At 36.0% G+C, this 23,855-nt stretch overlaps 1 protein-coding gene across 2 annotated transcripts; it reads right to left on the reverse strand.

Moving 5' to 3' along the window:
• Positions 1-1,742: 1,742 nt before the first annotated feature.
• Positions 1,743-17,877, reverse strand: agtrap (angiotensin II receptor-associated protein). 2 transcript variants are annotated; one of them, XM_052111332.1, is made up of 5 exons: positions 17,733-17,877; positions 17,197-17,231; positions 16,794-16,905; positions 15,738-15,951; positions 1,743-5,377 (listed from the first exon to the last, which is right to left on the reverse strand). In XM_052111332.1, exons 1-5 carry the CDS (start codon positions 17,757-17,759, stop codon positions 5,253-5,255), a joined length of 513 nt encoding a protein of 170 aa, XP_051967292.1. In that variant the 5' UTR covers positions 17,760-17,877; the 3' UTR covers positions 1,743-5,252. The 2 variants fall into 2 exon arrangements, with proteins under 2 accessions (XP_051967292.1, XP_051967293.1); XM_052111333.1 differs by lacking the exon at positions 1,743-5,377 and adding an exon at positions 10,348-11,151.
• Positions 17,878-23,855: the final 5,978 nt, after the last annotated feature.

Below are 23,855 nucleotides of genomic sequence, written 5' to 3' on the forward strand. Positions count from 1 at the left end.
TTTTCTACTGCAGTGTTTTATTTGATTTAGTCTTAAACCCAATTATAGTGCCCTTAAATAATGTAGACAAATATACTATTAGAAGAACATTAGGATATTTAAGGATGTGGAATTCTGTATTAGTATAGGCCTATTAGAGAAAGAATAGGATTAAAAATTGAAACAGGTTTTGAGGAAGATAACTCACCCCATCATAGTTCATTACACTTATTTATCATTTTGTTTTCTTCATTATATCTTGCATGAGGGAGAACAGTTGCCCCTTGAAATTAATTTTTCAGGACTCGTTGGCCTATGCATATGGATGCTTAAATCTGTTATTTTTGAAAATACAAAAAATGTCACCATGGAACCATTTATAGAGTTTTTTAAATAGGAACCAGGTTGGTCATTTGTGTGTCATAACCCTCCTATTGTCCTACTATGGTCGTTTTTCACCCGGAACCGGTAAGGAATACATTAAATAAAACTGCATGGTTTTTAGAACATTTAGGTGGGTGAGAAACAACAATATTTAAGTAACTTTTTACCATGAATTCTCCTCCCTGTCCAGTAAGGGGCGATATGACTGAAGAATGCAAATCGCCCAAAACAAAAGAAGAAGGACTTAAATACTGAACTGGTTCTCACCCTGACCTATCACATCACTTCAGAAGATATTGGTTTTTCCATTGGAATCTTATGGATTACTTTTATGATGTGTTTATGTACATTTTGGAGCTGCAGAATTTTGGCACCCATTCACTTGCATTGTATGGAACTGCAGAGCTGAAATATTCATCTAAAAATCTTTGTTTGTGTTCAGCAGAAAAAAGAAAGTCATACACATCCAGGATGGCATGAGGGTGAATAAATAATGAGAGAATTTCTCTTTATGGGTGAACTATCCCTTCAAGTAGAATTGGCTTGTCAAGTGATCACAACACGTCGGCCCCCAGGAGGCAGCAATGCTCCATGTAATATAAGAGTAAAACAGCTTTGTGTTAATAAGTTCAATCTTCATCTCATGTGAGTGTACATGATTTGAAACATATTTATTTATTAAACAGATTCATTTTATTATTTATTTATTCATTTCTTTAGGGGTCAACTTTAAGTCTACCTTTTGCCTACAATCACACGTAAGCAAAGCTGCCTTTGACATGCTCACGGAAAATAATTTAGAGTGGGTTGATCTGTTCCACAGTTAATGCAGGTCAACTTCAGTGCAGGTCAAAGGAATTTTCAATGCATTTTGTTTTGATTTATTTCTTAAAAATTATTTCAGCATTCACCATAAATGAGTATTGAAACAAAGAACATCAGTCAGAATCGTCCTGTAAAATAATTTGGCCCAGTCTGTTATGATCCATTGTGCCGATTGAGATTATCTGCGTTTTTGTTAACAGCAATTAAAATGTAGCTTGCATTGGATTGCTTAATCACATTATGTAACCAAATGAATGAAAAAATGTCTCAGTGCTTTAAGCCAGAGCTTGTTAACTTTGTAATATCAAGGAACCCCAAATATAAAAGTGTGTGAAAAATATTTGAGTGTGATATTAAGGACAAAATGTTATAAAAATGTATACGTTTCCAAAATGAAATAATAGGGTATTATTTGACATTCTAATAAAACAAAAACGTAACAAAAAATATTCAAATATTATCTGGTAATTTTATAATTTGTATTACGATTAGAATATTCCAGAAACACTTTCAGTTCAAGAGAAGATGCTTTTGAAATTAATATTTCATGTACACATTACATCAACAGCATGAGTTTTACAATAAATAAGTCAATTTGTGTTTAAGCATGTCGGAAAATGAGAATTGAAATGAGTTATAGAGATAAAACATAATTAATATAAGATGAATAGAGATATAGTGGGACACTTTTTGATAATATGTAATTGGTGAAGTTTGCAATGGCATATGTCTTAACCCCTCAGACAATATCATTAACAATGTTTAAAAAGCCATTCAAAAACGTTCCTCTACATTTTCCACAGGAACAAAGTGTTCCACATTTCCTTTATTCACCCTATAACATAAAAACCATAATTGTGTGGATATTTTTGAAAATCTGCAAGGTCAATATTCATAGATATCTTAAACAAACTGTTAAAAATCATCTCTGGTTCCTAACCCTACCCAAAAACAGATGACAATATAAAGGAAGTATGCTGGTGTAGAGGCCTAAAAACACAGTTAATCTTTGAAATAACAATCATCACCACATCCTTTATTTGAAACATTATCATCAAGATCACATTAATGACCCTTTCTGCAAATGAAAGCTGCAACATTATCCAAAACACAATTCTAATTTAAATGAATAAATGTTTCATGCAGTGTGGCGTTTCTATGACAACATGTAATATACCAAGTAGGTATGACAACAGTGGGAATAAAAAGTGTTTGCTACCACTTAGCAAATGAAGAGGACTATAAAATCTAATTAAAAGACAAGCATATTTGAAAATATTGACATGAAGTTACATTGCACCCAAGTATTTGCACTATGACCATCCAGCTTTCCAAAAATAATAATAAATTTACACACTGCATCTGTACTTGGTTATTATTACAAGTGAAACAGTGAGATTTGCAATTGGACGTCATAGACTAGTACATCTTATATTATATATGAGCTTACATAGCTGACAAAATAACACTCATGATTGTGCTTAAAGGGATAGTTGACCTCAAATTCATTTATGGGTGAACCCTTTTAAGAAAGCACCTTTTTTGGGTTTGAAACAAACAGTGCCATAGCACGTGCACTACGGCATTGGTGAATTAAAATGAATGAAATCTGTTACATTGTTGAAATTGGAAAGCTGATATTGGCATTTTCTTCATAACAGACCATCTGTAATTTCTTTGCATATTAAGGATGTGCTTAGCATTAATTTACATATTTATCTTTAAATGTATGTATCTCATTCCAAAACCCATTTCATCACCTCTGATTTAGAGGTTGCAGAATTTCATAGAAAAATCTCAATTCTCAGATTTCAAAGTTCAGCATTACTAAATTTAGCAACTACATAATCCAGTGTGCATGACCAATCAAATGAATCACACTGTAAATAGAGATCATATTACATGGCAAATGATTTGAACATTTAGGAACTTTTGAATCTTTGAAAGATGATGTTGCTGTACCTATCAAACAGCAAATATACTTAAAGGATTTGTTCACCCAAAAATGGAAATTCTCTCATCATCCACTAACCCTCTTAACATCCCAGATGTGTATGACTTTCTTTCTTCTGCTGAACACAAATTAAGATTTTTAGAAGAACTATTCAGCTCTGTAGGCCCATACAATGCGAAGTGAATGGTGGCCATAGCATCATAAATGTAATCCATATGACTCCAGTGGATTAAATAATCTCTTCTGAGAGGAAACGCTAGGTGTAAGAAAAATATCAATATTTTAAAACTATAAAATTTCACTTCCACCCATCTGTGGTACGCATGGTCATAAGGGTCGAATACAGGCTGCCTCTTGCATAATGTAAGCTTCTTGGGTAACATTATCCCCTGCTGATTTCAGACCAGCTGAGGGATCCAATGATATCGACATGCCAACGTGTTTACGTCAGGCGAGGGGCGGTCCACCCTTATGACCGTGCATACCACAGCTGGCCAGAAGCGAAGAAGTTTGCTTCAGAAGACATGCATAAATCCACTGGAGTTGTATGGATTTATTTTTATGATGGCACTATGTACTTTTAAGGTTTTGGCACCCATTCACTTGCTTATAGACCTACAAAGCTGAAATATTCTTCAAAAAAAGAAAGAAAGTCATACACATCTGTGATGGCATGAGGGTGAGTAAATGAGAATTTTAATTTTTTGGTTGAACTATCCTTTAAGGTTTGTTAAAAGGTAAATGTTAAAAACTATGACAACACTACATGGCAAAAGGTATGTGGACATCATTTTCTAATTACTGAAATGGTTTGACTAGGCCCCTTAATTCCAGTGAATAAATCTTTATGCTGTTACACTAATATTTCAGAGAAATGCATGCTTTCAACTTTGTAGCAACAGTTTGGGGAGGGCCCTTTTATGTACCAGCATGGCAATGCCCCTGGACCACGATCCTACTGAAGGGGTCCATGAAGAATTGGTTTGCTAAATCTGGTGTGGAAGAACTTCAGTTGCCTGAACAAAGCCCTGACCTGAACCCCATTGGGATGAATTGGAATACTGAAAGCACATATGGGAGTGTCCAATTTTCCACATACATTTGGCCATAGTGTCAAGTACAAACAAACTGCAAAAGAAGAACAGTGTTGACAAGTTACCTCACAAATAAAGGCTAATGGACACTTAGCAGGAGGCTTCTAAACGCCCGAAAATAGAGAATATCATTCAATACCACAAACCAAGTGAGGGGTCATCCTTTGAAAACAGCTTATTCATGCTAGTGTATATTTTTTGTATTGAGCAAATATAGAAATGCCCTACAGACCTCTCAATTACATGATCCAAACATGAGAACTCCTGGAAAAGCAGATGTGAAGTTGATTTGACCTTTTTGCCCAAAAACTTTGCCTTTTATTTCCTGCTGTTAGATGTAACATTTATTTTCTCAAATGTCTGTAGCAACATATTCTTTAAAAATAACAGGAACTGCTAAAGTCCTTAAAGGGGTCATGACACGCCTTTCACTTTTTTTTTTTCAAAAGCTTCACTTTTAATGCACAAAAAAAAACAGTCATATATTTGTAAATTACAATTTTCCACCCTCATTCTGACCCTCTGTCAGAAACGCTTGGTTTTGGTGCTGCTTCTCCTTTAAGACCTGACAGTAAACACTCACTGTTATGATTGGCTCTCTGCTCTTGACTGACCTGCTCTCCGTGCAGGGCTTCGGAAGTGATAAGGCAAAGTAGGCGTTGATATGATGGAGGTGGTCATATTCAAATGTCTACCACAGTGTGACATCACAATGTGGAGGAAGTAGAGAACAAGTAGAGAGTCATTTTGGCATCGTGGTTTCAACGAATGATCTTTTTGCAATGAGGAGGACGTTTTGAGTTCGGAAACTTACAGTGCATTTTTATAGTACAATGACCTCTTATAAGTCAAAAGATCAATGAAAATGTGATTCCTCATGTCATTACCCCTTTAAGAAAATATTAAAACCAAATAATCTCTCTGAATTTTTTTTTATTTTTTTAAATAACTAACACTGATGGCTTTTGGCTGCACATACTGGTTGGTATTTGGTAAAATGTTGGGTTTGTTCAGTTTTAGTAGGAACGTGGTCCAGGCTTGTTGTCTTCTGCTTGGCCTAATGGGTTGGCAGTGCTGCCAGACTGATCTTGCTGGTCAATGGATTGGTAGGTATCTCTGTTTCGAGTTATTGTTGGGAAACCTGAAAGTTAAAGACAAGATGAACTTTGAATTATTAAACTTCTTCATATTTATGCAAAAGCAAGAGGGCAACTGTTCTCTTACCAAAATATTTTCCAGTTGGTATTTTTCATTATACAGTGCCCCAAAAAATATTTGCAGAGGCAGATCTTGTATAGACAAAATAGGTAGAAGCCTGGGGCAGCCCCGCATCAGTATACACTAGCATGACAGTAGTTTTCAAATTAGTGTTGCTTTTCCAGTAACAAGCTATAGTCACACTTTAACCTGCGTTCACACTGCCAGCGACACGCAGCGACAAAACATGCTCATCTCATTAATTTTCAATGAGAGCTGGAGACTTCCGGCAACACGAGAGACGGCGACCGCTGTGACCTGAAGTGGGCATGTCCAGTGACACGACAAAGTTGACAAATGTTTAGATTTATGCAAATGAAGAGCGACTTTCAGGAGCGACAGCCAACACGAGAGAAGATGGTAGAGCTCACGTGATCCTAATATTTGAATAATAATATTAATTGTAAAGAAACTGTGCTGTTTAGACTCTCCATTCACACCACTAGCGACCTAACCGCCTGCCACTGGCGACATGTAGTGACAAAGTAGCTGGCGGTGTGAACGCAGCTTTACTTTACAGTGTTCATGTTACTGTGTATTTACATAGGTAATTACTAGAGCTGTAAAAATGTCAACACATGACATTGATTTAAAATGTGTAACACTTTATTTTACCTTAATTGTTATTACCAAATGTACTGATTGTTCTGATTGTTAGCTTCGTGCTATTTTAGTTCATTTCAACCTATGCTTTGAAAGTCTTTGTTTGGAAAATCTTATTAAAGCATTATTGCTACATATTGTTTTCTGTTCTAAGAAGGTAATAAATGTATTTTGACAGGAAAAGAACTGTGTAGAGTTACATTTCAGCACTTTCAGAGTCTTTGATTAATCACAATGTACTACTGCAAATTATGCGATTAATCGTTATTAAAAAATGTAATCAACTGACAGTAAGGTTGCACGATATATCGTTTCAGCATCGCGGTAGTCTGCATAGTGGCAATCAACAATAGTCACATTGCAGAATGTGCGATGTAGTAGCCTAAGGTAAACATATATCAGTCTACAATATTTATTTATTTATTTTTTCAAAAGGAAAACTAGCATTATATCTGTCTAATATGACGTAATTTACTCAGATTTATGGGTTCTTGGATACACCAAATGTATTATATTTTTTTAAAACACGGAGTTCGTTGCTGCATGTTGTTGACATGCAGGCTCTGCTTGCGCAAAAAATACCAAAATTGAGAATTCTGTTGCAAAAAGGAATGCATCATCAGTTATTTGGATATATTTCAGCTACAGACAGGATGATGTTGACCACAATCAGGTACTTTGTCGAGATTGCCTTCAATTGTTGCTGCAACACAACCAATTTGTTTGATCATTTAAGTCAGCACCACAAATCTTTGTATGACGAGTGTAAAGCCAGATCTGAATGCTGTCCAAAGCTAAAAACTATTTCGGCCTACTATTATGCCTTTGCCAGTATTACACCATACGAGAAAGGTTCCAAATGGCAGAGAGAAATCACAGATTCAATAACATTTCACCTCACAAATGTCATGGTAGGCTACCAATTAACACAGTTACCAAAGAGGGTTTTAAAAACATGATCCAGTCGCTTGACAAGTGGTATGTAATACCATCATGCAACTATTATAAGTAATTAGTTTTATAAACATTATATTTTATGTTGTATTTTTGTAAACAACTCAGGGTTGGTATATAACTGCTTTTTTAATTTTTCAAATGGTTTAAATTAAAAGATGTTTATTTTTTACTTTTCTATTTTCAAAAAAAGTGTTTTTTAATTAAATTTGTCATGTCATAAAATGTTAAATGACTTATTTTGTCATTCACATTAATTCCCTATTGTGATGATGAAACTTCCTCAGTGTAGTGCTCTGTTTTAACCTGGTTGGAGTACAGAGATAAAACATCCTGTAATCTCCTGGATCGCTTCTAGAAACCACACTTCATTCACAAATGAGCCCCTTTATTTTAGGGTAAGCAACATGCATTATTAATATCATAACATGTTAGATCAATGGCTTTAGCCTTAATTGATAGACGACTATTACATAATTACAATGGAACATGGTGAATTAAACAGTGTATTAAATATTATAATAAAATTAACTACCCAAAATAAGTAAAAGAAGACAATTTTATTTTTCATGAAGATGCAGTTCCCTACAAAATCACCCCAATCGTTCTAGAATAATTCATTCTTCTCAAATAGACCTATTTAAGTCATCTGGTGAAGTCATCCATTATTTTTTCATATCGAAATATACGTACATAGCAGAAAAACAAACTATCGTATTGTCAGTTTTTTCCAATATCGTGCAGCCCTAGTGATTACTGATTAATGCTAATCAACAACATGTACAGTATTTGCTGTGTATTAAGTTTGTAGAGCTGTGCGTTCTTTTGTTGTTATTGTTATTACTATAATGATTAATAATAATGTCAAATGGACACTGTAAAATAAGGTTACTTTATTTACCAAACTACTTTTTTTCAATGAGTAATGGTGTAGCATGACAAAAGGGGTAGTATTTTGACACTTCAGTACAGGACACAATGCCTTAAATACATTTCACCATCTGTCTAGGGGTAGGTCCCAGCTCAACCATATTGCATACTGTTTCAGCTAATATGGGACAGTTCGAAACCCTGAGGGAAGTCCAAAACACTTATGAGTGAATCAGTTGGTTCGGACAGTTCATACAAGCAACCCCGTTAAAACAAAGGATTTACCAATCCACTTTGCAAGGGGAAATCCAACACATTTTAGTGAATTGCCTTGTTTGAATGATTCATGTAAATGAACCAGTTCAAATAAATGATTCACTGATTCTCTTGAGCCTGTGACGAAGTCATTGCGTTTTTTTGAAGCAAAATATTTACTAATTGCAGCTGTTTATCAATATGTATTCTATTCATTTATTATAGAAGTGTCCTATTAGTTGTGTTTAGTTTAATTATAAACATTGGTATACGGTACATTTGTTTGTTTGTTTTTTCAGCTGAGTATTTGGACACTTAAGCCACATTTTAATTTGACATGTTTGAATGCCTTTATATTATACAGTACAACTACATTACAAAGAATTTATTTTAAAGAAAGATAGCACAAACCATGGCCGGGTAAAAGGGGGTGATAGGGGGGCATCACCACCCTGAAACTTCCGACGACCCCGGACCAATGCTGAAACATGATCAAGGGTGACCAACTCAAGCAAAGCACCCCCTGGTTCAACAAAGAATTAAAAAGTTGCACACCCTAAAGACCAAAATGCCTCCCCCAAAGATCACATCCTAGTACTGTTCCTGGCACAAACACTATTTTAAGTAAACTATTTTATAAAAATAACTGTTTTTAAAATATGAAACAATAGATATACGTTTCAAATAAAGACAAAAGTATTTTGCATCTTTGTAGTTAATGTGACGAACTACCTTATAGTTACTGCTACCTGTGAGATTTCTGAGAAAAGGTCTAGCATAATTTATTTGCAGATACCACTTGTTTTTATTTATTTTGCAAATGCAAGGAAATTATTTCATTTAAAGTGTGGCTTAAGAGTGTACTTTTGGGGCCACTGTAAAAATAGAGATGATAACGTAACATTAAAGCATAATAAGTAAACACCTTTCTGATAAAACGATGAAGAAAACAAAAACTCCCATAAGATTGTATATTATCATGTTCTGCACAGACATTCTGGCAATGATATCAGTTCTTCAGTAAGCATAACTCTCCCTGGACTGAACAGATGATAAAACACACACTTGACTAAACATTGAACATACTGGCGGTGTCTCATGGCCTATCTGCAGCATATGGGATTTATACAGGTAGTGTGGAGGCAATATGCTTGCCTATCTTCTGTATTCAGCTGGAAGATTTCCTCATGATGGATTTATTGAGCAAATCCCACTGCATGTCAACAGAATAACAATGAAGAGATGGTCACTTACATTTTCACTGCATTGTGTACAATTCAGGCAAAGAGGTATTTGCACTCAATTACATTACACCTAAAACCACAGGCACTGAAAACTATTTAGGAAAAATATATATATTTCTTAACTTTATTAAAACACAACTTGGGAAATCCAATCACAATAAATAACTTTAAACAACAATTCCCACTTCCCTTCCTGCATCACAAACACAGGCAAATATAATTTAGCAACCTGTAAAACACTGTTTGGCAAGTAAGGTAGCAGCAATAGCAGTGTCTCAGCACTTATATAATCATTTAGGCAGAAAATACCAGACACAACTAGAAGTGTAAAGTTTTGTTCTGCATGGTGTGGCTCAATGATGCGCTCAACCATCACAGACCCAGGGACCGCCCTACCAAGACTTTCGATCAACCCAGGGAACCACAATATAAACATTTATAATAACTTTCATTATAACATTAAAGGGATAGTTCACCCAAAAATCTTAATTATCTCATGATTTACTCACCTTGCTGGCATCCCAGATGTGTATGACTTTCTTTCTTCTACAGAACACAAATTAAGATTTTTAGAAGAATATTTCTCTGTAGGTCCATACAATGCAAGTGAATGGGTGCCATTTAAGCTCCAAAATCCACATAAAGGGAGAATAAAAGTAATCCATATGATATGATAGGTGTGGGTGAGAAACAGATCAATATTTAAGTCCTTTTCCTTCACTCTCACTTTCTCCTTCTTTAACAACCAGAGTCATTTGGAGTACTTTTATGTTGCCCTTATATGGATTTGGGAGCTTCAATATGTTGATACCCATTCATTTGCATTGTGTGGACCCACAGAGCTGAGATATTCTTCTAAAAATCTTTGTTTGTGTTCAGCAGATGAAAGAAAGTTATACACATCTGGGATGGAATGATGGTGAGTAAATGATTAGATAATTTTGGATGACTAACCCTTTAATAAACAATATAACATTACAGTCAACTTAAACTAGTGTTAATCTAGGGTTTGTCTCATTCCCCTCTCTAGTTGCCTATAACGTCAATCAGTAGATCATGAACACAAATTTTGGCAGTTTATCATTAAAGTTCATTATTTTGTTTATCATGCATCTACTTTGTAGCTGATAAAAATTACAATGCCATTATGAAACATGTACTTGTCCTTCATTTCTGATGGCTTGAGAGACTCATGAGAACATTTCCTGTAAGTGAATATTGTGAGCAGCTAATGCATTACCGTGCACCCTGTGAATCTCTTGGTAGATAATATCTCAGTGCACTGGAATAATTTTGTCAATGAGATATCCCTAGAAATGTCTCACTTTCTTTAACAAAAATAAAAACACCAAAAAACAGCATAAAAACACCCACACACACACCCACATACATACATACATACATACATACAGAGAAAGATACGCAGATTATGAACATTAAGCAAAAATAAACAAAGAATAAGAGAAGACTTACAGGAGACACTAAAATGCAGGTCTACTTACAGTAAGGTAAAGTGTAGAAAACATAAACACACAGTGATAATGTGAATAAAAGAACAAGAAAATAAATAAACTTGAATAAACCGCAGCAGTTTAGAGATGACATTTCCTGTTATAGAGGAAGCTGAAAAGGATTGCAGGAAGTACAGGAGGAAATTTTCAGTAGCGACGGCCGAACAATGTGCTATCAGCACTGTCTGTGGTGCAACGACTGTCCACGGAGGTCTCCAGGTCTGAGGGAGAGATACAGATGACAGCAGAGAGAAAAGAGACAGACAGCGACCAGGACATTCAATTAAGACCAGAAGTCACAAATAAAGCAAGACGGACAGAAACAAAACACAGAAGAAATCGGAATAATAAAAATCAAAATAATCCAGTAGGGTTACTGAAGTAAACATCCCATTTATTTTCTTCATAGAGAAAACTGATTTTCAGCAATGATCTTTTAAAATGTATAAAACAAACATACAATGATATCTGACATTGTTAAGAAATTATACATGCTCTAAGGCTAAGCCACAAGTCAGTGTTGTTATTTAAATGTTTTTTTTTCAATCATGTTTTATAGCCAAATTCCTGGTGAAGAACTACACTACCCATGACCCTGAAGAGAGATCCACCAATAAGAGAATTTGCGGTTACCATGGAAGAGCTGAGCAGCAACCACCCACTCCAAAACTTTCAACACTCTCAAACTACTAATATATTTGCATATATCTGAATATTTTACCAATCACTGACTATAAACCAGTGATTTTATATTCCAACGTGTATCCCATCTTTTTTTTTTATTATTAGGCTACATCACCGTACTGCTTCATGGAATTAGTAGTTCATCTTTTCCTTCCAATCAAAGTTTGTAATGTTGTACATAGGTGCAGATTTAGGTAGGGATGATAGATCCATGTCCCTACCAACTTTCAGAAAATCAGAAAGACCTAAACAATATTTAGGCAATTTTACCACACAGAAAATACTTACATTTTATTTTATGTTTTATTTTCATTTTAACAACTATTAGAAGTCTCAGTAAAATTATTAATGTGTAAATTATTGTCCTAGCTCTTTTGTTGTCCTAGTAAATTATTGTTAGCAACTTTCTGTCTCAATGTTACCTATTCTTCACCCTACAGCCCTCTACATTTGCCTCAGACACGATGAAGGTCGCGTGGGTTATCACGCTCCTCTCCAGAAGGGTGAATGGGGATCTGCCATGTGGGACAACAGGCATCTGAGCTGTGTCATGAAGCTTTCAGTTCTGAACTCTGGTAAGTACTTGATCGCACGGCCCAAGGTTGAGAGGTGGGGAGGGTCTTATCCGGACTGTCCCAAGGAGATTGGCAAGTCGCTGACTATACGATTGACTTTCTCAACCTGGCCACTTCCTGTGAGTGGAACAACCATGCCATGTGGGACCTGTTTTTGCATGGGCTTTCCAATGATGTCCAGGATGAAATTTATTAATTTAGATTCGACATCCAACACTGTTCTCGCTTGGAGCTCTTATTCAATGTTTGTCACATTGTCTTAACTCTGCTGTCTCCCCTGTCCAGTCTCGTGTTTCATTACAGTTTGAACGAGCGGATTTGTCCAGAGTGCTGTTGACATACCATGACTTGAGAGCAGTGTTCAGCCAGTCCCGCACTGCGACCCTCCCTCCTCATCGCCCATACGTCTGTGCCATTGAACTGTTTTCGCTCTCAGCTCCCGAGAGGGAGGCCATGAACAGGTATGTCAATGATTCTCTGGTAGCCCGACTTATCCACTCTTCCTCATCGCCCGCAGGGTTGGGGTACTTCTTCGTGGAGAAGGCTGGTTTGCTTAGACCCTGCATAGATTGTCGGTGCTCTATACAGTGTAGAATTGTTATCCTTTGCCATTGATGTCATCAGCCTTTGAACTCTTGCAGGGGGCATCCATCTTAACGAAACTGGACCTAAGCAACGCTTATCACCTGGTCTGAATCAGGAAGGAGGATGAGTGGAAGACAGCATTTAACACACATTGGGGGCACTTCAAATATTTGGTTTTGCCTTTCAGATTGGTCAATGGCCCTGCTGTCTTCCAGGGGCTCGTAAATGATGGTCGTAAAATTATCATTTTGTGTTTGTTTATCTTGACGATATACTGATCTTCTCCCAGAATATCCAGGACCATGTACAGCACGTCAGGCAGGTGCTTCAGTGACTGCTAGAGAATCGGCTGTTTGTCAAGAAAAGAAATGCACTTTTCATGCACAGTTAGTTCTGTTCCTGGGGTTCATTGTTTCATCCAAGAGAGTGCGTATGGACCGTGCTAAGGTAAATCTGTCTCTGATTGGCCAACCCCAAATTCTCGAAAGGCATTGCAGAGATTTCTGGGGTTCGCTAATTTTTATTGGACATTCATTAGAGACTACAGCCAACTCGCTGCACCTTTGACGTATCTCACCTCCACCCGCATTGACTTTTGCTGGTCCCCGCGGGCTGAAGCCGCATTTTCCAACATAAAGGAGCAGTTCTCTATCGCACCTTTTTTGATAACGCCCGACTCTGTTAGTCAGTTTGTGGTGGAGGTGGATGCATCTGATTGCACTCCCTACTTAATCCTTGTGTGCCCTCACTGTCTTCACTAGATTATTGCTTGTGCTGTCAAGCGGCTAACCTTGCTCTCTTTGTCTAGTTGGTGCTGTCTCGTGTATCTGTTGGTTGCCTGTCTCTGCCCGTGTGTCGGGAAGAGTGGTTACCTTTCAGTTTGCCCATGAATCACCAGTGGAGGTTTCTTTGTCTCTGCCTGCGTGTCGGGAATACAACTGCCCTCCTTCATCCAGGCTTTGCACTCTTCACCACACCACGCTTCAACAGACTCTTCCTTCGGATCTGTAACTGACTTGTGGTTCGTGTGAAACGTGGATCCCTAGTGGTTGGTTCTTAATTTGTTTATTCTTTAGAAATTATTTTAAAAAGTCTAATATTTAATATGGTGGTGCAGAGTAATAAGAAATGAGACTTGTTATATGAGGTAATAATGTTATTGTGCCTATTGTACCAGACTCAATTTTTCGCATTTTCTTTTTTGATTCTTCTTTTGAATATTATCCTTGCAATATGTCCCTACCAACTTTCAAACCAAACCTACACCCTTGATGTTCTAAAGCTCTAAGCTTTGGTTCATGGCAGCCCAGTGATCACTCTCATGCAAAAGTGATCACTGGGCTGTAATTGCATTTGAATCACTGCCAACAACAATTGTAATGAAAAGATGGACTTGTGATTTTAAACTATGTAAACTATGAATGAATTTATGGGGGAGTTATTCCTTTAACTGGTTTCATTCAAGTCAAAAGTATTATATTATTAATATTAATATTATTATATGACTACTTGAACATTATGTTATACCAACTAAAGTCATTTTAAGGGTCTAATCAGGTAAATAAAAACAAAATAAAGCTCTTAAAGGAAACAACTGCTCAAGTCTATATAATTTTACAGTAATACCTTTGTTTAGCACATTGAACACTTTTATTTGAAAAGAACAAGAAAAGTACTGATAAATCCTCTTTAAATGAAGAGGGAAGCGAAAGCAAAAATACTACTAAAACAACTTCCTAAAAACCTACACTTTAAGTAGCACTGATATTGTCACATGTTAAGTTACAATGTACCACTAGAATTAATTGTCCCTACACTTTAGAAATTCTTTGTGCATTTTGCTCAATAATAACATAAAAAAAAAACTTGGAATAACAGGCCTAGTGAAATGTACCCGAAGCATATAAGTGAATGCAAACTTAATCGAAAGAACAAACATCAGGCATCATATAGATGTGACAGTGAGAAATGAGTCAACACTGACATAATCTCTCTTGTAGCCCAGTCATGTTCCAGTCTTTTTCTAGTGAAGGCATGTGTCTTGTGACCAGCTCTAAAACTCAATTACTCACTCCTCTTTCTTCTCATTCTGTCTGGCTGTTTTTACAAAAATACTTCGCTTGTGCTCTACACTTAATCTCCAGAAAATCATAATGCTCAAAATAGGCTCAAATAATGCTCTGAACAAACCATAACAAAGCAGCCATTTTAACCTCATGGAAAAACTTTCAGTTTCAATTAAGAACTAGGGTCATGCACCACAAAACACTCTGAACCAAAAACCAATGGAAAAATGTATCAGACACCGTTAGGCCAGACACATAATCCACGCAAATGCGTACCTAGCAACAATGCTGAGAATGAAACAAGTATATGTGTTACATTACGAATTGCGGTCTGACAAAGCGATTCTAGAAGCATTCATGTTCAAGCTACAGTGTACATTAGCATAAACTGTCTTTCCTACAATCAGTTTTTTCTTTCAAGCTGTCATGGCGGAGCAACAGTTTGAAGAAAATCTTGATAAGCAAGTATAAACGGGCCTGCTCAAACTGCTCAGAGCGGGATTCAAACCAGTGTCAGCCAGCATGGTAGGCAGGCACACTAACGAGGAGGCTAAAGACTACAGCCTCTAGCGTCAATTGCTATGTCACCTCTTGAGGCCATGGGGAGTGAAAATTACACATAGGTTACCGCACAGCTATCATGTCCCAGCTGGCTCCCGTTACACTAGCCAGTTAGAGTGAATATGTTTATAGCAACATTTTAAAAGCATAGACATTTGAGGGTAACTCTATTGCCCTCTTGAGTACTGAGGTTCGGTACTGCCTGAGCAACTCAAGGCAGATTATGTACGTTCAATATGAACGTACACCTAGCATTTGCATCTGCATTTGCATGCTTACGTAAAGTATGCTTCTGGCCATACTTTTTCTCTGTTAGACCTTCGGTCACCCACTTACCAAAGTTGACGTTGTAGTCGCCACCCCGCTCACGGTACATCTGGTAGACAAAGAAGCAGGAAACAGGTTTAAGGATCAGGCTCAGGATGGCCATGCCCACACTAAAGCGGAACGTGTCACGCATAGTGCTCACGGACAAGCCTTCAGGCTGAGTGTAGTACAATCCAAAATGGACAATGTCAGTCATGATGGTGACAGCCAACCCAATCAAGAACTGAATGAAGGAGAGCAGAGGTATACAGTTATGTAGACAAATATACAGATATGTTTCAATCAATCAATGTTTGACAGATATATGACAATTTTACCGTACACAATCACACAGGAACGTATAGATAGGAAGGTGTGGCTTTCTCTCCCAACAATGGAGGGAATGCTAACAGATTTGTACCAAATACAAACACTTAATTGCAACTAAAACTGTTAAACTAAACTCTTAATAAGAATATGTGCAGGTCATATTTTACTCCAAAATCAAAAGAAACAAAATATATATATTTTCATATAATAGTCTACTTTTTGGATCATTAAGATGTTTTGCATTGCAAAAATTCTGAATTTTCATTACTGTAATGCATCTAGACATTTTACGTTTGAGGTGTGTTTTTTTTTTTTTGGTTGTTTGTTTTTAGTTTCAATGATTCTGTAATACTGCATTGCAAAATGATCTTGTCTGGACACAATATGTTTTTATTAAAATCTGCATACAATAAAGAAAATACACAAAATATTATCATAGTGCAAATATACGTTACTATATAATTAGTAATATATTTCATAACTGTTTTAATTTTTAAAAAAAATCTGCACAGTAATGAGAATTGAGGGAAATTAGCTTATTGTCATTCAAATAATTGCACAATGCAAAAGGTGATAAAGAAATCAAAGAATCACTGATCATATTACAATGAATGTTGAAGTTATAAGGATACAATGAAGTTTAACAAAAGGAGGTAAGTTAACATGTTGAGTAGTTTAAAATTCTTCCTGTCTTATTGCCTTAAATGCTTTCATGGCCTCAGTATCATGTGTGAAAAATTACAGATCATGACCTACCATTAAAACTGCATCTATGGAGTCTCTCTGTGCTATAGCCCAAACTCCCACTGCAAGAACACTCATGTTCCCTGACACATAAGAGTAAGGAAGCCAAGGAAACAAACATGCCCTGCATACAAACACACATTCACATCTGTTAATACACAGTGTATTGTCACTGAAGTAATACAAACATTTAACATTCCTGTCTGAGATTAATTGATGATTTATTTATTTGTATTTTTTTGTAATGGATCCATTATAATATAATATCATATTTACTTCTTAATTTTAAAGCAAAAATGTATTTCCACCACTGCTGAACTGAGAACTGGATGATAAACTTTCACAACTGGTGAAATTCCTCAGGCTAGTGGGGGGAAAAGAGAAATGAGTAATATAAATGAGCCAGAACTCTCACCAGACTGTCAGTAACCAATGAACCAATACGATGGCCTGCAAAGACACACACACACACACACACACACACACACACACACACACACACACACACACACACATACACAGCTTATGAGTAAACATATACTTTTACACCAATTTTTTTCAGGGTTAAAGATTTGGCTAAAATTAAAATGGATGCAAACTAGTGAAAGTAAATACAAGGGGCATTTGTTTATTTATTTAGTGATTTAATAATACATTTAATGATTTTAGAGTTTATTTGTTTAACTATTTCTCTATGTATTTATTTATTAAAATTGTAATTATTTAATTTTGAGTACTTTGGTCCTCCACTTCAAAATACATATATACTGTAATACATAAAAAAACAAACAACAAAAAGATAATTTTAGAGTTAAAAAAGTTAAAAAGTATAAAATGTAGATTTCAGATAAGTAAAAATGTTCCCTTTTCTTTTTAATCGTCATTGACGGATCATTTAGTAAAATCGATGAATACATTAAAGGCAACAAATAAAAAAAAATAAAAAATTACCTTAAGATTTATGGCTGGTATTTCCATTATTGCCTGACTCTTGCGTTTAAAAGTCGCTGTATGATTTTCAGTAGCCTATTTCACACAGGACTCAAGAAAGCCTTTCATGTGTGTAACAGAAGTTTGTCCAGCGCTCTGAACTGACTGCAAACACAAACCATGTGACTGCAGACTGACCTGAGCCTTGTGACTACACCTCCCACCCTACATTTCATTCTCCATCTGAACATATGAGAACAGGACTGCGCAATGTCTACATGGCCCGTGTACCTTCGGATAATTCGTTTTCTCGTCTTTGTCTTCAAAACGAAATAACAAATAAACCGTTCATTTATCACATATCTCTCTTTATCACTTTACAACAATGTATGTTGTATCTGCTTGTTTTTCTATTAAAAAGAAATAGCCAAAAACAAGAAAACAAATGTTTCATTCGTGCATTTAATCTAGGGTGACCATACGTCCTCTTTTTCCCGGACATGTCCTCTTTTTCGGACCTTAAAAATGCGTCCGGCTGGGATTTCAAAATTTGCGAAAATGTCCGGGATTCGGCTGTAGTTGCATTATGATGTGAATCTGGTCTTAATACTTTATTGTGAATGTGCGCATGTTTGCATTGCTTTAACCCCTCTTTGTAAGCCCCGCCTTCTCGCTCACCAATTGGTCGATTATAAGTGGCTTGCAGCAACTATTGGGCCAAATTGCTGCCTGTCAATCTCTCCGCGAACACACGAAGCGCTGTTGTGTTCGGCATTAATTCGACAGTTGCTTGACAGTAGCAGCAAATGACAGCTGAGTGGAAACAATGCCCAAAAAAAGTGCAAATTTACAGAAGATTTGCGCAAAAAAATCCCATGCTTTCGTCTAGGTCGAGATCCGTAGGAAGCAGAAAGTATGGCACTTATGTGTCAGTTGCTAATAAAGGTGCACGTGATTTAGAAGCACACATCAGCTCTGCGAAGCATAAAGGGTCAGCAAAAGGTGAAAGTTCATCAGGTAAATTAACGGACTACTTTTTCTGACCAGGTAAAATTGTTATCACATTGCTTAATTTTCCATGGCCATTAAAAATAATAGTAATAGTAAATGAAGGCACACTAATGGCATCAAATATTTTATTTAAAACATTTTTTTGGGAAATTGTTATTTATTTATATACATGTTACATGTTATGTTTACGCTAATAGAGTGTCTTTTTCACTGTATTAAAGTTTGGATTCATTGTAACACTAAAATCATCAGGCCTACTACTTATCTGAACCTGAAAATGGCCCCCTCACACTCAACTCATTTATTGATCATCTGAGAAATTGGTCGTCGGTTTTATTAAACATTTCTTTTTTTCTTTTTCAAAAAGGTCAATGTAATAGGCCTAAACCAAAAGTGTATTAATAGTGTTGCCCGTTAATCCAACCTGGTCTTAGAGAATCGTGTTGCTGGTAGGCTTCTTCAAATCCAAAATGTAAGGCACTCACATGGAGTAGGCCTAATATTAAGAAGGCCAGCTATTATAATGGAGTATTAATATTAAAACCCATAATCAAATTGTGGCTAAAAGAGCCTTACTTGAGCTATGTCCAACAATTATTTTACTTCATTCCCATGAAGTTTTAAATACATTCGCTGTCCATAAATAATATTTGATTGCGTAATGGTTGAACGCATATAGCGAAGACAGGCTAACATCTTGTCTGTAGATCATATAGTCCAGATGTTAAAGAGAGACAACTGCATAATAGATAAGTGTGTCATTTTATTTAAAGGTGCTATATGTAAGATTGACAACAAGCATTTGAAATGGGTACTGCATTCCAAATTCAAAATATTGGAGAGTTGTCTGCCCCGCCCTAGACTCGAAGCTCATTCTTTATTCTGAAGAAAAGGAATGAGGAAGAGCAGATGACGTTGCTTGTTTAACCAATCAGTAGAAATGGGCGTGTCAAATCCTAACACTCGTGTAAATCAAATAATAAGATTGTACACTCATTTTCAGCACTTGTCACGATCCCCTGTTGTCTGCCCCGTGTTTCACTTGTCAACTGTTGTAAACTACACTTCCCATAATTCCGTGCCCTCATCATTGCCTGTCATTAATTGTTTCTGTTATGAAGGCAGACGAGGGGTGAGGATCTAAATGCGATTTTATTGAAAATGATGAAGACAAACAAGACTGGAACAAATGAAATGTCCACGATGGGAAAACAAAACGAAAACACGAAAAATATCCAATGAGTACACAGGCTGGAGAAACATCCACGGAGGGCAAAGGTAACATCTACATTCAACGACCGACAGGGACTGAACAAACAACGGGGCTTAAGTACACAGGGAGAGTGATGATCAAACGAGACACAGGTGAGAACAATGAATGACAGGCAATGATGAGGGCAGGGAATTATGGGAAGTGTAGTTTACAACAGTTGACAAGTGAAACATGGGGCAGACAACAGGGGATCGTGACAGCACTTGAATGAAAGAAATAGTGAATTTGTGGTTTTCTAGTTCATATATTAAATAAAAAATTACAAATTAAGTGTTTTCTCAATTTGTATAATTTCTTTCTAGATGAAAGTAAATTGTCGGTTTATTGGTTATTCTGTTTTGAAGACAAAAACGAGAAAACAAATTATCTGAAGGTACATGGACCCTATATTTATATTTACATTAACCTGTTTCTTTCATTTCTACAGTCCATATTTACAGTAACATATTTTATTCTGAAAGTTATACGGTGAGACCACAGATAGTTGTCAGTCTCTCAGTTAATAACGAAGATTTGGAGTCAAAGTTTTGTCTCTATAAGAGGTTTTGTATGTTGGTTTTAAATTAGGGTAATTCTATCCTCCAAACTACAATGTCAACATTATCATATTTTTATTGTTGGGTAAACAAGCAAACACAATAAAAACAACACAAGAAAATAAAAAATATTCAGGGTTCAATGCAATTCAATGCAAAAATAAAATATTCGGCAAAACAAAAGAAGAATGTTAAAGTAAAAGTTGAGATTGATAGTAAAAAGGACTAAAACGATGATCTTTTTTTCACCCACAACTATTATATCACTTCTGAAGATAATAATGCCTTTATGTGCTTTTTGAGCTTCAGAATTTTGGTACCTATTCACTTGTATTGTGTGGGCCTACAGAGCTGAGATATTCTTCTAAAAATCTTTGTTTGTGTTCTGCAGAAGAAAGAAAGTCATGCACATCTAGGATGGCATGAGGGTGAGTAAATAATGAGAGAATTTTCATTCTTAATATTTTTGCTAGCCAAAACAATGGTTTGATATTTTTGTATGTTACATTTAATTTTTTTGCTGTTTTGTTTTAAAATAGTTTTAAATTTGTTTGCATTTAGTTAAAAATACAGGGCTATTTAATGGCAGATTCCATTGTGACAATTTACCTCATTTAGATTGACTAGATGCCCCCTACAGAAAATATTTCCATTTATTATAACTTAATAACAAATATAACCGTTGATCATGAATGATTTGTTATACAGTATGTTTTTTTGAAAATACACATGCACACCCAAAAGCACATAGATAAGAAATAACCAAATACAACACAAAACAGAATTGGATAGATCATGTTGCTTGTCCAATTAGCCAGCTGCGGTCCATGATTATAATAACAACCGTGACAGTTCATTACAAGCGCATGTCACTTATTAGGTCTGACTGATGCCTCTGATTTGCTTAATTAGCTTAGAAAAGTCAAAATGTAGTCTGGATGGTTTTCTCGCATCCTTTGGGAAATGAGTCCCTTTGTTGTTTGAGAGTTGCCTGGCAGAGGGTTCCAGATTCCTGTTTGACGATGACCTCTGAACTCTATTAGCCCACATAACAGTGTTACGATGCAAAAGAGAGGTTATATGTGGCTGTTGAATAATTTTTCTACTCTGTGTAGCTAAGTACAATAGATGAATATGTGAAATTAGTGATGATAACTAAGGCAAATTTCACAATTACCTTTACTTGTAAACCCTTAACCCTAAGTATTAGGATAACCTCATCATCCTTTCCATCTGTGCTACATAAAACATGTGTGACATGAAAGATAACGCATATTATGTGTTTTGTTGAGGAGTGGTGTACTATTACTAAGCAATCGGCTTTAGGATATTCACCTGGTGGGTAATAAAATGGGTGAACTTTTGTGTCATTGTGTTTTGCACTTAACCTGTTGATCCGCACCCCATTTTTGAGCACAAACCATGAAAATGACATACCTGAACTTAAATGGTTGTATTTACTGGACCCTTTGGAGTATGGACACAGTTGTAGTATCTTTTCAGAATTAATATATGTTGTTATTTTTTAAAGTTTATAGTAATGGAAATATTTTGTGCTGAACATGTTTTTATAATCTAAAAAACAATAATAAAAGTACCAAGACAACCCAGAAATACAATGTTCTCAAAGCCACAAGTCTAAAGAAGTTATGTTTCAAATTTGAAGATGATCTAACAAAAAATTAGGTTCTCTGTAAAATCGCTGGAAGTGTACAGAGTAAAATTAAGGCTCCGCCTTTCAAGACGACACAAATCTGACTGCACAGCTTGGCTATTATGAATAAAACTACGCCGCATTTAAAACAAAATAGACTTGAGACTTTTACAGTTTTACAACATGAATGCTGCTCAGTTTGCATAGTTTGTTGAAGAACGATGACGGAGGATAATTCTTTCAGGTGAGATCTCATGTAAACAATGGAGTATATATCAATATGTCTCAGATTTATAGACAAAAAATAGAAAAACATTTTTATGGATGTTTTTCAATGAACGCTTCTCATGGAAAATTGACCCAAGTGTGGGAACTGTATTCATCTGGTGATCGCGTTTTCATAACAAAGGTATGAAGTCTTGTTTTGATATTGCATGTTTTCATATGTACTCCTGGCATAAATAACTAAATTGCTGTTTCTGGAGCATTGCTATCGTGAAACAGAGATCGGATATCAATGTTAATCCCTTAGACCTTTGAAAAGATGTATAATTTGTTAACATTAATTACATTTATAGACAGTAAATTATATATTAAATGTAAGCAGAGTGTTGTCACTACTGCGTGCGGGGGGGATTGCGTATCAACAGGTAAAATTTTCTTTAGAAAACACACAAAGCATACAAACATACAACCATCATAAATCTATAGTGCATTTGTAAAAAACATATTTTTTTTAATTGCCGCATTAGTCACAAAATGTCTTGGTTACGTGTGTAACCTCGGTTCCCTGAGATAATGCTGTGTTCTTCCACAGGACCTAGTTGAAACCTTTCTACAATAATGCCAGGATTGGCTGTGGGGTTTAAGCCTCGGCCTTTTAGGCGTGAAGCTGTCCGGTTACAAAAGTGGGCATGCAAACACCATTCCTAAGAATTTTCTGACTGAGAGACAAAGAGCGCATTGCTCGCACCTCAAAAAACCCTGTATTAAAGTGCTTTTGGGAAATACAATGGTCTGAATGCAAGCGGCTGTGTAAAATAACAGGGAACCCGTGCTTAAAAAGAAGGGCATAAGTATGTTTTGGATTGTTCGCTCTAGACAGAGAGGACTTGCTATGAGAGAGACGTTACTTCTAGGTTTTAAAACCTTGCGAATGTTTAGAGAACACCATCCGGCTGCAAAACATTTCTTGTAAGGACACACCATTTGTTGAAAAGGCCACAACTCTAGTTGAGTGTGCTTAAACATCAATTGGGCAATTCGCACCCTGTGACTTGTAAGCCAGGGTGATCACATCAATGATCCACTGAGAAAGTCTTTGCTTGGAGACAGACATTACTTTCGTGCATCCTCCATAGCGCACAACGAGCTGGTCAGACATTCTGAATTGGTGGGTGCGCTCAACGTATGTATTTATCAAGAATATTATAGTTAACTGAAACTGAAACTAAAACTGAAATTAAATTCCAAAAAATAACCTAAAAGACTAAATTAAAATTTAAACTAAAATTTTCCAAAAAACTCAAACTAAACTGAAAATACCATGCATTGCTTCGAAACTAAATAAAACGAAATAGAAATGTTCATAAAAAAAAAAAATGTATGTTTTTGTTTTAATACTTGGACTTGCATGTTAAAAAAATGTTTTTGTTTATTTTAATGTCTCC

The sequence above is a fragment of the Xyrauchen texanus genome, chromosome 39 (genome assembly GCF_025860055.1).
Source record: "Xyrauchen texanus isolate HMW12.3.18 chromosome 39, RBS_HiC_50CHRs, whole genome shotgun sequence".
Classification (NCBI taxonomy): domain Eukaryota; kingdom Metazoa; phylum Chordata; class Actinopteri; order Cypriniformes; family Catostomidae; genus Xyrauchen; species Xyrauchen texanus.

Coding starts and splice junctions, on each gene's coding strand:
- agtrap (XM_052111332.1), bottom strand. CDS start 17,759: ATGGAAATACCAGCCATAAATCTTAAG. Junction 17,232..17,732: donor TACCAGCCATAAATCTTAAG/GTAATTTTTTAT, acceptor GTGTCTTTGCAG/GCCATCGTATTGGTTCATTG. Junction 16,906..17,196: donor CATTGGTTACTGACAGTCTG/GTGAGAGTTCTG, acceptor GTTTGTATGCAG/GGCATGTTTGTTTCCTTGGC.